This window comes from Xylocopa sonorina, chromosome 5, assembly GCF_050948175.1.
Source record: "Xylocopa sonorina isolate GNS202 chromosome 5, iyXylSono1_principal, whole genome shotgun sequence".
In the NCBI taxonomy this organism is placed as follows: domain Eukaryota; kingdom Metazoa; phylum Arthropoda; class Insecta; order Hymenoptera; family Apidae; genus Xylocopa; species Xylocopa sonorina.
The window spans coordinates 9,991,139-10,003,760 of NC_135197.1; the positions used below are offsets into that span (position 1 = coordinate 9,991,139).

General features: G+C 49.1%; 1 protein-coding gene across 2 annotated transcripts in view; it reads left to right on the top strand.

Moving 5' to 3' along the window:
- The window catches only part of Nolo (ADAMTS-like no long nerve cord), a 169,142-nt gene that overhangs the window by 102,330 nt on the left and 54,190 nt on the right, over positions 1-12,622 (top strand). For both annotated transcript variants that reach the window (XM_076895142.1, XM_076895143.1), the window contains exons 3-4: positions 5,040-5,092; positions 6,906-7,005. In XM_076895142.1, the coding sequence (XP_076751257.1) occupies positions 5,040-5,092; positions 6,906-7,005 (153 nt within the window). The remainder of the gene's footprint in view (positions 1-5,039; positions 5,093-6,905; positions 7,006-12,622) is intronic.

The following is a 12,622-nucleotide window of genomic DNA, read 5'->3' on the forward strand; positions in this document are numbered from 1 at the left end:
CGTGAAGTCATTTCGCCGGTGTAAGATCGGCTGGCGGGGCGCAGCGCGGTGTTTAAACCGCCCCGTTATCGCGTCCGTTTCCGCTTAAAATTCAGCGGAATTTGGATTACGTCTAACGGCAACGTTTCGACCGAGACTGGCCCGCTCTAACCACCGGGGACTCGATAAAGGAGTTGAACGTTACGCCGACCCGCTGTCTGGGAAAATTGAGAATTTAAGTTGGCCGAATTTCGGGTGAAACCCGTGCACGATAGAGATTACTTTACCGCGCCGTTGCAGCCTCAAAATTACGCCCCGGAGAGAACGGTGGATCGAATAAAGTCCGCATAAAATTTCATTAGAAACGTGATTCTACTAAGAATTACCGATTGTTTAGACTCGCGATAGTTTAATTCTTCGATATCGAGACGAAAGTGAATTGGTCGTTTCGCGGTAAACTTCCGTCACGCGATCGTAATCGGAAAGGCACGCGAAACAGCTGAGAGTAACAGACTGGTTATGGGGTGCATCGAACGCGCTGATGCCGTGCGCGTTTACGCATGCATATGCAAAATCGTCGAACGGCAGACGCAGAACTAAGCCGTCCGCGACTGCACGCGACCGCGAAGACTCGCATGCATAAATACTCGCGGAATCGCGGCGAACAGACACGGGAACCGTGACCGTCGCCAGGTACAAGCGGAATATGCAAAGGAGGAGAAGAGCGATACTCCCCCGTCGTTCGTACCAACTTCGCTTCTTTCGCAGCCCGTGGAAATTGCCCATTAATTGCTGAATTAACGCAGCCATTACCGCTGATTCACCCTTTCGCGTGTAACTCTCGACATCTTCATCGAAATCGTTTACACTTAACCAGGAAGGTAAAGACGCGTGTTTATGGGAACGAGCGAGACCAAATGGCCGCGTAACGAAGATCAAAGGGAGAAGTTACGTTTCAGTCGCAGAAGTGATGGCGTTCGAGTAGTACAACCACGACGCGAGCGCGCCACGAGACGTATCCCCGCGACCGATGTCCGTCGAATATGCAATTTTCAAGAAACGACCCCGGTGTCGATGTAACGTGAAAATCGACCAAGAATAATGTTTCAATTCCCTCGAAACGAACACCTTCGTTCACGCCGGGTAAAAAACAATCGCGCGCTTATCGAGGGTTCGCCTATAAAGAATCTCGGAAAATCGCGTGACACTTCCCCCCCGGCCTCGGCTTCGCCGTCGTTAAATCTTGGAACGTCGATCGGATCGTTCGATTTATGCGATCGATCGGGCCGGACAACGGTTACCCGAGGGAGGGCGGAACCGATTCTTATCGTGGCGCACGCATACCTAACCGTCGCCTCCAGCTGCGAACCACGTCGCAAATTGGCAACGAAAGAGAAGCGGTGAATGGCGGAGCAGAGACAGATACAGGGGCAGACAGTCGGGATAGCCGGACAGAGGCGAAAGAGGAACGGGCGAGAAAGATGGGAACAGACGAGGCCGATAGCCGATCTCTCATTCCGCAATGCGGGCTTTCGCACCGCCCTATATACGTACGGCACCGCGTTGCTAGCCACTTTGCTCTTACCATCGTTACGCTTCGCGATCGCTCGGCTCCTCGAGAACTTTCGTGACTGTTTCATCCCGCGGATCAGAAACTTAAAAACCACCGATCCACCAAGGGTTTCCTCGAACTGCTGCGAGACCAAGTTGAATCGTCGAAGGGACCGCACGCCACTTGTGAGCGATAGATGTAATACTATAAGGGTTAGCTCGAGTGTTTATGGGCGACAGTGACAGCGGACAGTAATTGGTGTATCCAGATGGCAGCTGGAATGTTAGCAGTTCATCTTTGACCGGTTCGCATTCGTCTTCTATGTCCGTGAACTGTCCGCTCAGGTGACGCTCGATTGGTCAAAAGGGAAGCTCGCGTCGCGCCTCTGATATAACGGATACATTCGCGCCCCGGTTTCGTGGATTCGATCGTAACGAAGCGAAGACGTGGCAGAGAAAAAGAAGGGTGAGAAACGATTCGTCGCATCCGTTTTGTCGCTCTGAACGTCAAAATTCCCCCGTTAAACAACGTTAAATTCATCCTGAAATCCTTGAAACCAGCGGTTTCATTAAAAAAACAGAAAGCGGACAAACGCGGTGGAAAAGTAGAAGAAAAAAGAGCGGCGCGGGAGGGGAGGTATAAAAAATGAGACGAGAGACCGCCACTTCTTTAATCAGCGATTCAAACAGCGAACAAGCCCGCGAACTTTTAACAAATGAGCGCGCCCCGGAGCTTGTTCCGCGCTTTTTTAATGAACCAACTCCGCGAATGTTAACGCGCCACGTATCCGCGACTGCTGTCACCGCGTCGCCTCGTTGCACCGTGCAAACTTTGCGGCCGCTCGCGAAATAACCGGCCGCCAGCCGGGTGGGAAGATGAACGAGGCGGTCGTACTCGTCCGCGTTTCATCCCGCCCGCGACGACGAGATCGACGCTTCAATAATTCCGTGGTGAACGCTGCTCCCGCATCGAGAAAATTCGATACGAACGGGGCACAAACCACGCACGCTACATTATGTTCGCGGAAAAATTGATGCTCTATCCAGAGGCAGCTGGTACGCGGAGTACGTTTTTGTATCGGAATACACGCGCGTGCATTATCGGTCAATTAATGTAGGAATAAAAAGGTATTAAACTAAGCAGACCCGTTCGAATTCGCGCCATTATAATTTACTCGAGCGTGAAATTATCGCCCATCGCTCTCGATCGTGCTCGTATCGGCGTTAATTGTGCCAGGGAATAAACATTTCCAGCCGGCGGTACATCGACTGTCGAGGAAATTCCGAAAATATTCGATAAAATTCGGGAGCGGTAGAATTAAAAGCGTGTACGATGCCAAAAATAAATTTCATCGGACAAGTCAATGGAAACAATCGATGGCCATTAGCGCGCTGAGAGCTTTTCTTTTGACTTCTTCCATTACTTTTGTTCTTCCATCACTCTCCCGAACTCTCTTCCTACGGAACTTCTCGTTCCCTCTAAATTATTTTTTCCTGAATTCTCGGCTAGTCGACCCAATCCCTTCTCTCTTTCACCCCTTTTTCCTCGCCCTGTTCTTCTTTTCGTTAATCCAACTTCTACCCCTCTGTCTCACTCGCTCTCGCTCTTTAGGGGCGATAATCAGATAAAAAGGATTAATTGTCGGCTCCCCTTGATGCTCTTTCCCTCGACGAAAAGCCGATACAACAGCTCATTATCTGGCGCCCACGTCCAAAGAGAGCAGACGATATTCCATATTTTATTCCGTCCCTACGCTCGTGCCCGGCTCGCGAGGGTGTTAACGATTCCGCGTGGATTTAGCGGTCAGTAAATTTTAATAATCGTGACGGGAATACCCGTGTCGGTTAATTGGAGGCAGGCGTCTACGTTGGAGACTTGTTAACATAATTCGACGCGAAGCTACGAACAATCTGTTGGAGTTTTCAAGCTCGATGGTTGTAATTGAATCACACGCGATAATGCCGTTGAAACGATGCAATTACGATACCTCGCGCCCTTTAAACTTCGATTCCGATACGCAGAGATTTTTCTCACGTTTGACGGGTAAGTGCGAAAGAGATACGCGCAGAACAGATTTTTGAGCGTGTTAGAGACGGATTTTAAGAAAAAAGGAAGCGATAATATGTACACGTACAAATATAGCAGCGGTCCAGCGGAGATTTCTAAACGATTTCTCCCAAAAATTGAAAACCACCCGGCCTGAAATAATGGAGGGCAATAACCGAACGAACCTCGTTACGAAGGGGGAAGAATGAACGGGCTCTGTATTTTGTTAAGCCCTCCGCAACCGCGGAACGTGACGAGCGTATTTTCTCCGTCAACGCGGAACATCTGGAAAAACTAACAATATGCTCCACGGGTATTCTATCCGACGTAACATAAATCAGACGATTACTCGATAGTCGATGTTAAATCGCCGATATTTTTCCGACCATTTCGTTCCTTCGTCGTATAAATCGCGGGGGCGTAATTGTTATTGGTAAAGAAGAAATAATCGCGTGGCGTTTAAAACAGAAGAGCAGATAACGGCTCGTTCGTTCTCTAAGGACAGTTTCCGATTCAATCGCTCGAATCTATTTCTATGGATCTTTGAGAGCTATTCGCGACTACCCCCCGGCAGCGTGAAATATCCAGACTGGAATTCAGCTCGACGAGCCTCGAGCCGACTGGTAAAAGTGAATTTTCGAAATCCGCTCGGTTCGACTGCGGACGTGCCTAGCATTTCGCTGCGGGGGCGCCGAAATTTTTATCACGTCTCACGGCGAACTTATTGCTCCGAGAGGGATATCGATGTGCAAGCCAACCCCTGTCCGCCCCACGGACGAGATTTTTCTGTTTCCACGCCGTGGAGGGACGCTAAATACTTTGATGTATCGGTCTTCTTACGGTGGCACTTTTATCGGTGCCAAGTTTTCCTCTGTCCGTTCGTTCCTCCAACGCGCACCCCTTCTAAACCGCGAGACGTTGCATCGGATGCATACTACTCGCGATAGTTTCTCTTTAATCGTCGCATCTGTCAATTAATAAGACTACGATTCTCTTTAACCGCATCTACACTTTGTATCGAGCGTAGAACGAAGTCCAGATCTCGATTGGGTTCTCTGCAAACTCAAACACGAACGGGAAATATTTAACGAACGCGCAGCGAGCGGGCAGGAAAATTTGTCGTTACACAGATTAATTGTCCAACAATTTCATGATGGCTGATTCAATTACCTATCGAATACTTGCGTGCATCGGGCAGCATTTTAACGAATTCATTCGCTCGCGACAAGTCCTCCAATTTCGTTAAAAGTAGCGGCCGACGGGGTGGACGGGGAGCGGTCGCGTGCTCCGCAAATACGATCTCCGATTAATTCGCCGCGGCGAATAATTGAACGTCGGATTTTTCCGAAAAATGATAAACACGGGGGCCATCGCCCGTTTTATCGAACACGCCCCGCACGGAGGCGATCGCGTTGTTCGTTTGTGCAATTTAATCACGTGGCAAATTGTTCTCTGCTTGCAGGCCGTCACCTGGGGCGAATGGTCACCATGGTCCAAGTGGTCCGGCTGTTCGAGGTAAGAAGCTTTATCTCTTTCGCTCTCGTACAATTAACATTCATCAAACATCATTTTCGATTATCACTCGTTAAGTACATACTCGTATGTATAACGAAGCGTCCGAAGTAACCGTCACCTCTGACGTTAATCGTTCGTGACCCTATTTCTGATTTATTGGGGACGAGTTACGAAACGTTCCGAACGGCATAAAGAACGATAACTGACGTTATCACCGTTGCAACTATCGTTCAATTACTTTACTCGCGATTCGATGACCATGATCCTCGTGTTATCTGCGTCACGTGTGCTTGCAACGACTTGCAAGCGTCACGGCTTTATCGAACGTTAATTGCTTCGAAAGCAAACGAATGCTCGTCGATACGTAACGCAACTGTTGTCTGGATCATCGCATGGTGGCTTCGTGAAAAAATTAAATTAAAAAGGGGTTGGTAGATCGCTAGGCACCTTACATTTACGATCAGCACGACGATTCCTCGAGATGAGTTCGTGTCGCAAATTGGTGGCTGGATCGCGCGATAGAACCGATCGAAGGTTCGATTATCGGCGTGGCTCGCGACGCTGGAACACGCCGGTGGAATGTTAAACGTTTCAAAACTCATTTCGACGGCGGTAGAGTTCCGGTGGCGGCTGTCGGAGCGGCCAGCTCGTTTTTCAGCCGACCAGAAACGGCGCAGACTGCGCCAGCAAATAATTTATGACGCTTACCACTGGTGAACTACGCTGGCCCTCCCGTAGAAGCTTATTGTATGATGTACGACGCCGTACATTCGACGTGGCCAGCCTCTCTAAATCTTCGTTCGCGTCCCCGCCGATACAATTATTAAAATTTTTTCGCGTCAACGCGATAACGCGATACGACGACATGGCATTTCATAAAACGCGTCACGTTTAACGGGTGATCGTTCCGCAAGTAAGATTCATACTTTATGTATCCAATAGAATTCAGATCCAAACGTAAACGACAGTTCAATTCGAGGTCTCTCGCGATTTAATTTAGCCCAAATAACACGTTTGGTACATCGGTACGGAAGAGGAATTTATTAACGCGCTTTCTTAATTAAACTGAAAATAATTTTATTTATCAGCGAGGCGAAAGGGAATTCGCAGATTTCCATTTCGAACGTTCTAGCTTTTTACTGTTAATTAGCTTTCGAGGGAGTTAAATGACGAATGAAATATCAAGGCACGACGGAGGACGTCAGTAGAAAAGGATTCTGGTAAAAGCAGCTCCCCGAAACGTTTCGTTGTCGCGAAATTTAAGGATCCTCTCTTCGTTTAATTGATGCTCTCGGTTGTGCGCGTTCCCCGTATTTCGTGGCTTGAAAATGTTCAACCGTGGCTACGTTCGAAACAAATTTTAAATGGTGACGTCAGCGCTGCGGGCAACCAAGCCGCGAGTACCGGAAGCACGAGTGCCACTTAAACTCTCGGAACGAGAGTCGCCTCGCGATCGAGGAGACCATATGACGTAATTTTGCTCGATGTCTCGAATTTCCTTGTTACACGTCCTGATTTCGCGCTACTCTTCCATAAAACGTGAAAATTTTTACTGGGAAACCAAGAAACACGGAAATGGATGACATCGGACTGTTCCATCATCCCCCGAGAGGTTGCTCGTAAAATTGCATTTTATATTACTATAAAATCTTCGCCAATGGCAGGAATACACGCCTCTCGATTTTCTTCTTTTTTCCTTTTTCTTTTTTCACACAAATGCCCGTCCATAAAAACCGGTGTCAGAAATTTCGCGTACGCTCCTTGTTAGTCCCAGGTACATTGTATTTTTAATTATACTCGCCCTACTTCGCAGGAGCTGCGGCGGTGGGATTTCTCGTCAGCAGAGACGCTGCAGGAGGAAACCGTGCAAGGGTAGATCGTGGAACACGAAATACAAGATCTGTAATCCGGAGGTGAGTCGCATGACAAACGTAACATTTTTTCATTATTTTCCACATAGAAGATAACCATCGAGGTGCATCCGTCACGCTGCAAACATTTCTCGCCAGTCCGAACGCTCGCATCTACCGCACCCCTCCGACCACTGTACGTATTTAAAGAGTAACCGGCAAGTTCGTAGCCGCGTACGACGAACAAATACCGACGTCGAACTTGCTGTGCGCTAGCCTAAATTCAATTACCCCGAAAGCGGCTCCCTTATCAATATAATTCTATTCAACCGGCTTGAACGAGTCGAATGCATAGGAAACAGGGACGAGAGATAGAAGCTCGGCCCGCGAAGCGGTTTGCGCCAGGTGTTTCCTCCTCTATCCTTTATCGCGGGTAGAGCGTACGCCGAGAGCAAGTTGTCACGCGAGCAGAGACGGAACGAACGGGAACGAGCTTGGCGACTATCCTCTCTCTGTTCCACCCACCCCTCATCGGGCCTCCTCCGGTAACACGTACATCCGTGTGATTATAACCGGGCTCTGTACGGGTCTGTGAGTAACTGGAGGAAATTTGTGGTTCGCGCAAACAACGAAACGAAGTTAACTCCGTCGTTTAACCGGCAACTTTTGAAGCTGCCTCGCAGTATTCCACCGCGATACGCGCCGACCTCGATTCAACCGGCCCAGCCCACCCTCGCCTCGCGCGCACCCCATCCCCGTCGCCAGGTTTACGTAGGCAGTGGAAAACGGGATTTGCCTCACGGCCTCGTGTCTTGCTCAACCTTTCCGGGGAAACTTTCGATGAACCGCGGCGAATTTAGCGATTACGAGGCGCGCCTTTTATTTCGCCGTGAACTGGAACGCCGTTGGGTAACGGCCAACCGGGACGGATGAGACGGGGCTTGGGACGATGTTACGTGTTCCTCTTTGGGGATTCGGATGTTTTGCAAGACGATTACAATTCGATTCGCGATCTCTTACGGGCTTTAAGTTAACCATTGCCGGGGGCGAACCGTTTAGGTTTCGTTGCGTATCGAAGGGGTGACTTTTCTGGAAACGAAAAACTTTGAAACTTCGAGCAATTAAGTTAGAAGTCGTATCGTCAGAGAAATTCTCTCGAATCGTATCTATCTGAGGATGTAGCCGGGAGAAGCGTGGACCACGGAGCAAGAGCTCGGAATATTTGTCTTACCGCTCGGAGAGCGCGCGAACAAAAGAAATCTCTTCACCGTGACACTTCTCGACGAGCAACCGCGCGGTTGTACTACTCTCAATCTGCTCGACAAACAATTTGCCAGCGTCGCCGTCGGTATCGTACGTACACGTACACGGAATACCTCGAGCGCGTACACCAATTCGCGAAAGTCGGCGCGGTCTCTACTCATCATTGTCAAGTGGACGGACAAGCGGTTCATATGTCAAAGAACAGGCCGAGCCGCTCGGCTCCGTAATTAATTGTTCGTCCCCGTTATTACGGCCTTATGCCAACAGGACCGGTCAGAAATTACGCGTATTATCAATTCAAATTCGACGCGTGACGGTCAGCTGCGGCTGTCACGTATGACCGTGTCCCGTTGCCTCCTGCGAGCGCACACCGAATACGTGCGCCACTCTGCAGGCACACACCCCGGCCATACCCCGGGGGATGCACGGATGCAGCTGACCCGACCCACATTCCGAATCTGGGCCGAGTTTCGACCCCGCGAGCACACGTGGCCCGTCCTTTCCATTGATATCTGCCAACTCGATATTCCGTCGAATTTACACGGACCATTTCTACCCTTTCTTCCTTCTGCTCTCATTCTCTCTCTCTCTCTCTCTCTCTCCCTCCTCTCTTCTCGACAAAAAACTACGGAGGGTCGCATATTGTCTCGCGGCTTTCCCTGATCTGCTATGCGCGCTACATTCGACGGACGACGCGGGTCCCTAAGGACGAAAAAAAAAACACAAGAAACGGCGTAGGGCAAAAGGGGTGGAAGGGTGGTTGACGAACGAACCGCAGAAAAGTTGCGCCGTTGCGGATCGTAAATTCGAGGCTGAAAATCGATACCCACCTCTACCCCCGGTGTCCTTTTGTCGAGCTTACAGAAGTATCCGCAGTTTTTGCCCTCGATATTTTCACCCCTCCCGTAAACGGTCCCGTTTGTCTGTCTTTATCTGAAAAGTGTTCGATACCGCTGATTAATTTTCCTGTTGGTCGTATTCTATTTTACAGGGGTGAACGTGTGGCTTTCCTCCTTTTTTCTTGCCCGTTTTTTTTTTTTTGTACTTTGTAAAAAGAGAGGAATTCGAACGTAGAGGGGAATTGTTCGGGGTGTGTTTCGCGGGTGCTGCGGTTTGGCTCGCCGTGAAAGTGTTTCGGTGAAATTCGTGGTCTGCCCCGAGAACTTGTTAATTCGTAGCTGATTGTTTAGCAATGAACGATGAACGCTTATTATTGGGAATCGCCGGGAAGAAATTGCCGTTCGTTATTCACGATTATACGACTCGACTGTTCGCATTTCGTTGCGGGGAGATTCTTTTTTTTCCGTGGATCGATCGCTTCATGAATATTGCAGAACGAATCGAAGCACTTCTGGCCGTGGAATATTGCGCGATGGTAATTACCATTGATTGACGGGTAATCGTTCGCTTCCTCTGCGCATCACGAACTCGATATTCTCATCGAGACCTCTGTATATTTCCACCGGCAATTTGTTCTTTAAATTCCTGAATAACTACTATCGAGTGTCTTTAAGCATAAAAATTCACGACACCGCGATATTACCACGATCGCCGGGTAAAGGGGTGAAACAATTACTCGCTGTATCGCAGACTGGAATGAATCGAAGAAAAAAGAGAACTCGAACTAAAACGGAAGATGTTATACAATTCTCGTACAATCGATTTCATAAGAACGCAAAGTTATTAAGACTTAGCAAAAGTAGTTACACAACGAGCGACGCACGATTTCGGGCAAGACGAGAATCAAAGTAAAAAGAATAAGAGCGAGATGAAAGCACATGTTGTAAGCAAGTAAAGCCGGAGATTGTCACCAAATCCAATTTCACCATCGAACAATGCGCCGTGGACTCAGGCAACATTGGCAAAATTCAAGCAAATTGATGCGTTAAACGCGTTCGGAATGATCGCGACTCGATCTCGATGGCAATCTTGGCACCCCCCGTTCCAGGCACAGTGCTCGCGTCGCCGTGGCATAAAATTGCATCTGGAATTTCTACGAAACGCTCTCTCCCTTTTGGGAGTGGTCCCAGGTGAGATGCAACGTTGGTAGTAGTCACCTCCGTCCTCGACGTTGTCGACGTCGTCGTGTGACCGGGCTGACATTTCGCCTTGGGGCGGACGTCGCGGCGCAGCCATTCCAGCAAGTGGAGAGGTCCTCTGCGCGCGACGTTCGTAAATGCGCCGCCAACAAAGCTATCAATAGGGGTGTGCACCCGTCCACAAAGGCAACGTCGATCTCTGCCACCCTTTTTCCGCGGCTACCACCGCCGCATACGTAACGCGTAATATCTCTTTCACTTAACCGGGCCGGAACCTGGCTTTATTGGGGCTTTGTTGCAACGAACGATTCCTTTTCACACGACCAACTTTACCGAGAAAGAGAGCGAGAGAGACCTGCAAACGCGCTGTCCATTACGTTCGCGGAATAGAGAAGCCTGAAGCGGGAAATAAGTCGAAACGAAACCGGCCGCTTGCAAAGGGAGAGAATTGGAAGGAACTCGAGCGAACGTGAAATTTGCCTTGGAGGGTAACCGGGGGTGAAACGGCGGTATCGGCGATGCTGGAATTAATTCGAGGAAATCGTTGCTCGATTGGATCTGCGGGTTCGGTGATCTTTGCTCTCCGGGTAGCTTTGACCGTGGAACGTTGTTTTAAGTTGTTTTCAGTTTCGCTCGACTGTGGACTGAGATAGCACGGGGTGAGGTTCGCGGAAGATTGTAGGATAAATGAAAGAGGCTGGGAGAATCGGGGATGAAAATTGTAGCGTACGCGGATAGAATATAAAACGCGGTTTCCATGTGATCTCAACTTTTTTCAACGCACAAGTTATCTCGACGTATACTTGACACAATTTAACTTCCGCCGCGGGTCTTCGAAATTATAGACCATCGCAAAGAAGTGTTCCGGCTCCACTTGAACACGAAATACACGGTGATTTAATGAGTTCACAAAATTAACCGTTCGGAAGGTACACACCGCGGAGCCTATCTTGTAAATTCATTTACCCCATCACCGCTCTGATTGCACTTTAAATTAGATTCTCGCGGGTTTTGCAAAGTCTGCGCCGCAAATACCAAGCCGGATGTTATTTGCCGTGAAAAACTGTGACTCGCGAAAATTGCTCGACGATCGAACTATCGTCGCGACACCCCTGCTCAGGTCGCGTCCACTTTTTACCAACGCGAATACTACCCCTCGCTCTGTGCCCCGTCGGCGAACTATTCGCGCGCGTAAAACACGCGAAACCGGCGGAATCTATCGAGCCCCGTCGAGAAAATGACTCGTTTCGCGCGTTTCAAGCAGAGGGTTGCGTCGAGGACGATCGAGAGCGATCGAGGCGTCGCTCAGCTCTATCCGCGCGGATCGTGATCGCCGTGCGCTGTGGCTATTCATTTCGAGGCGGTGGCGTAGCCATCGGGACCGTTCGACGTCGGATCGTTTAAGAGTTCCGTCACGTTTTTCACGGTACGCGAAATGACACGGACTCTACGCGACATCTCTCATTCGAGCTGATGGACAATTTTCCCCGGGGCTGGTAAGTGCTCGTTCGCTACTGAGCTTTTTATGATGTCACATCCAATCTGACCGAGCACGGTATCGGCCCACGCAGATCGACGCGCACCTACTCCTCGCGGCATAAACGATGGCCGGCTCGACGACAAATCCGAGCGGGCTGAACGTCGCCCTTGCGCACCGTCGACTCGTTCTTAAGAGACAGCAAAAGACAGATATCGCGACGATTTCTATCTGTGCACCGTGGATCAACGGCGGTATATTTTTTATAGCGATCAGGAGGGGATGGCGTTCGATCGGACGATCGGGTGTTGATGACAGACGGGGTTCAGTATCGAATCGGAGAATGATCGTCCGTTTAACCGGCCGTGAAGGAAGACGAATCGAACCTGGCTAAATGGCGATTTGTTGCCGTCGAGATAAGCTATCAATTCTCGACGATTTCAATCGGTTTTCTTTCAAATTCCCGCGTGACAGCTCTGACTCTTTATACTATTCCCGAAGTAGTCTACTTCTGACAAATCACAGTATTTAATTCTAATGTATAATCGACAAGTTTCTTAATACGGAATTCGCAGTATTAATAATCTATGGAAAGTATGCGAGAAGTGAATCTACTGATGCTTCTACATCGAATATTGACACGTTCAGACGTTTCAGGGAAACTTATGCATTTTTACTGCACACCGACTAAAATATCCATATATTTGTGAGTGGTAGTACTCTAAGAACGGATATTTATAATCGTAGACGTGGGTAAAATTGAATCGAAGAATATGTTTTACATCGCTCGATGAATTTTGTTTCACATCCCGCAACGCATTTACCCGAAATAAGGCACGATCGCCGAGTGGATCGAATTAAGCGTAATTGACTCGTCAACCCAGCAGCGCCCAATTCCAGC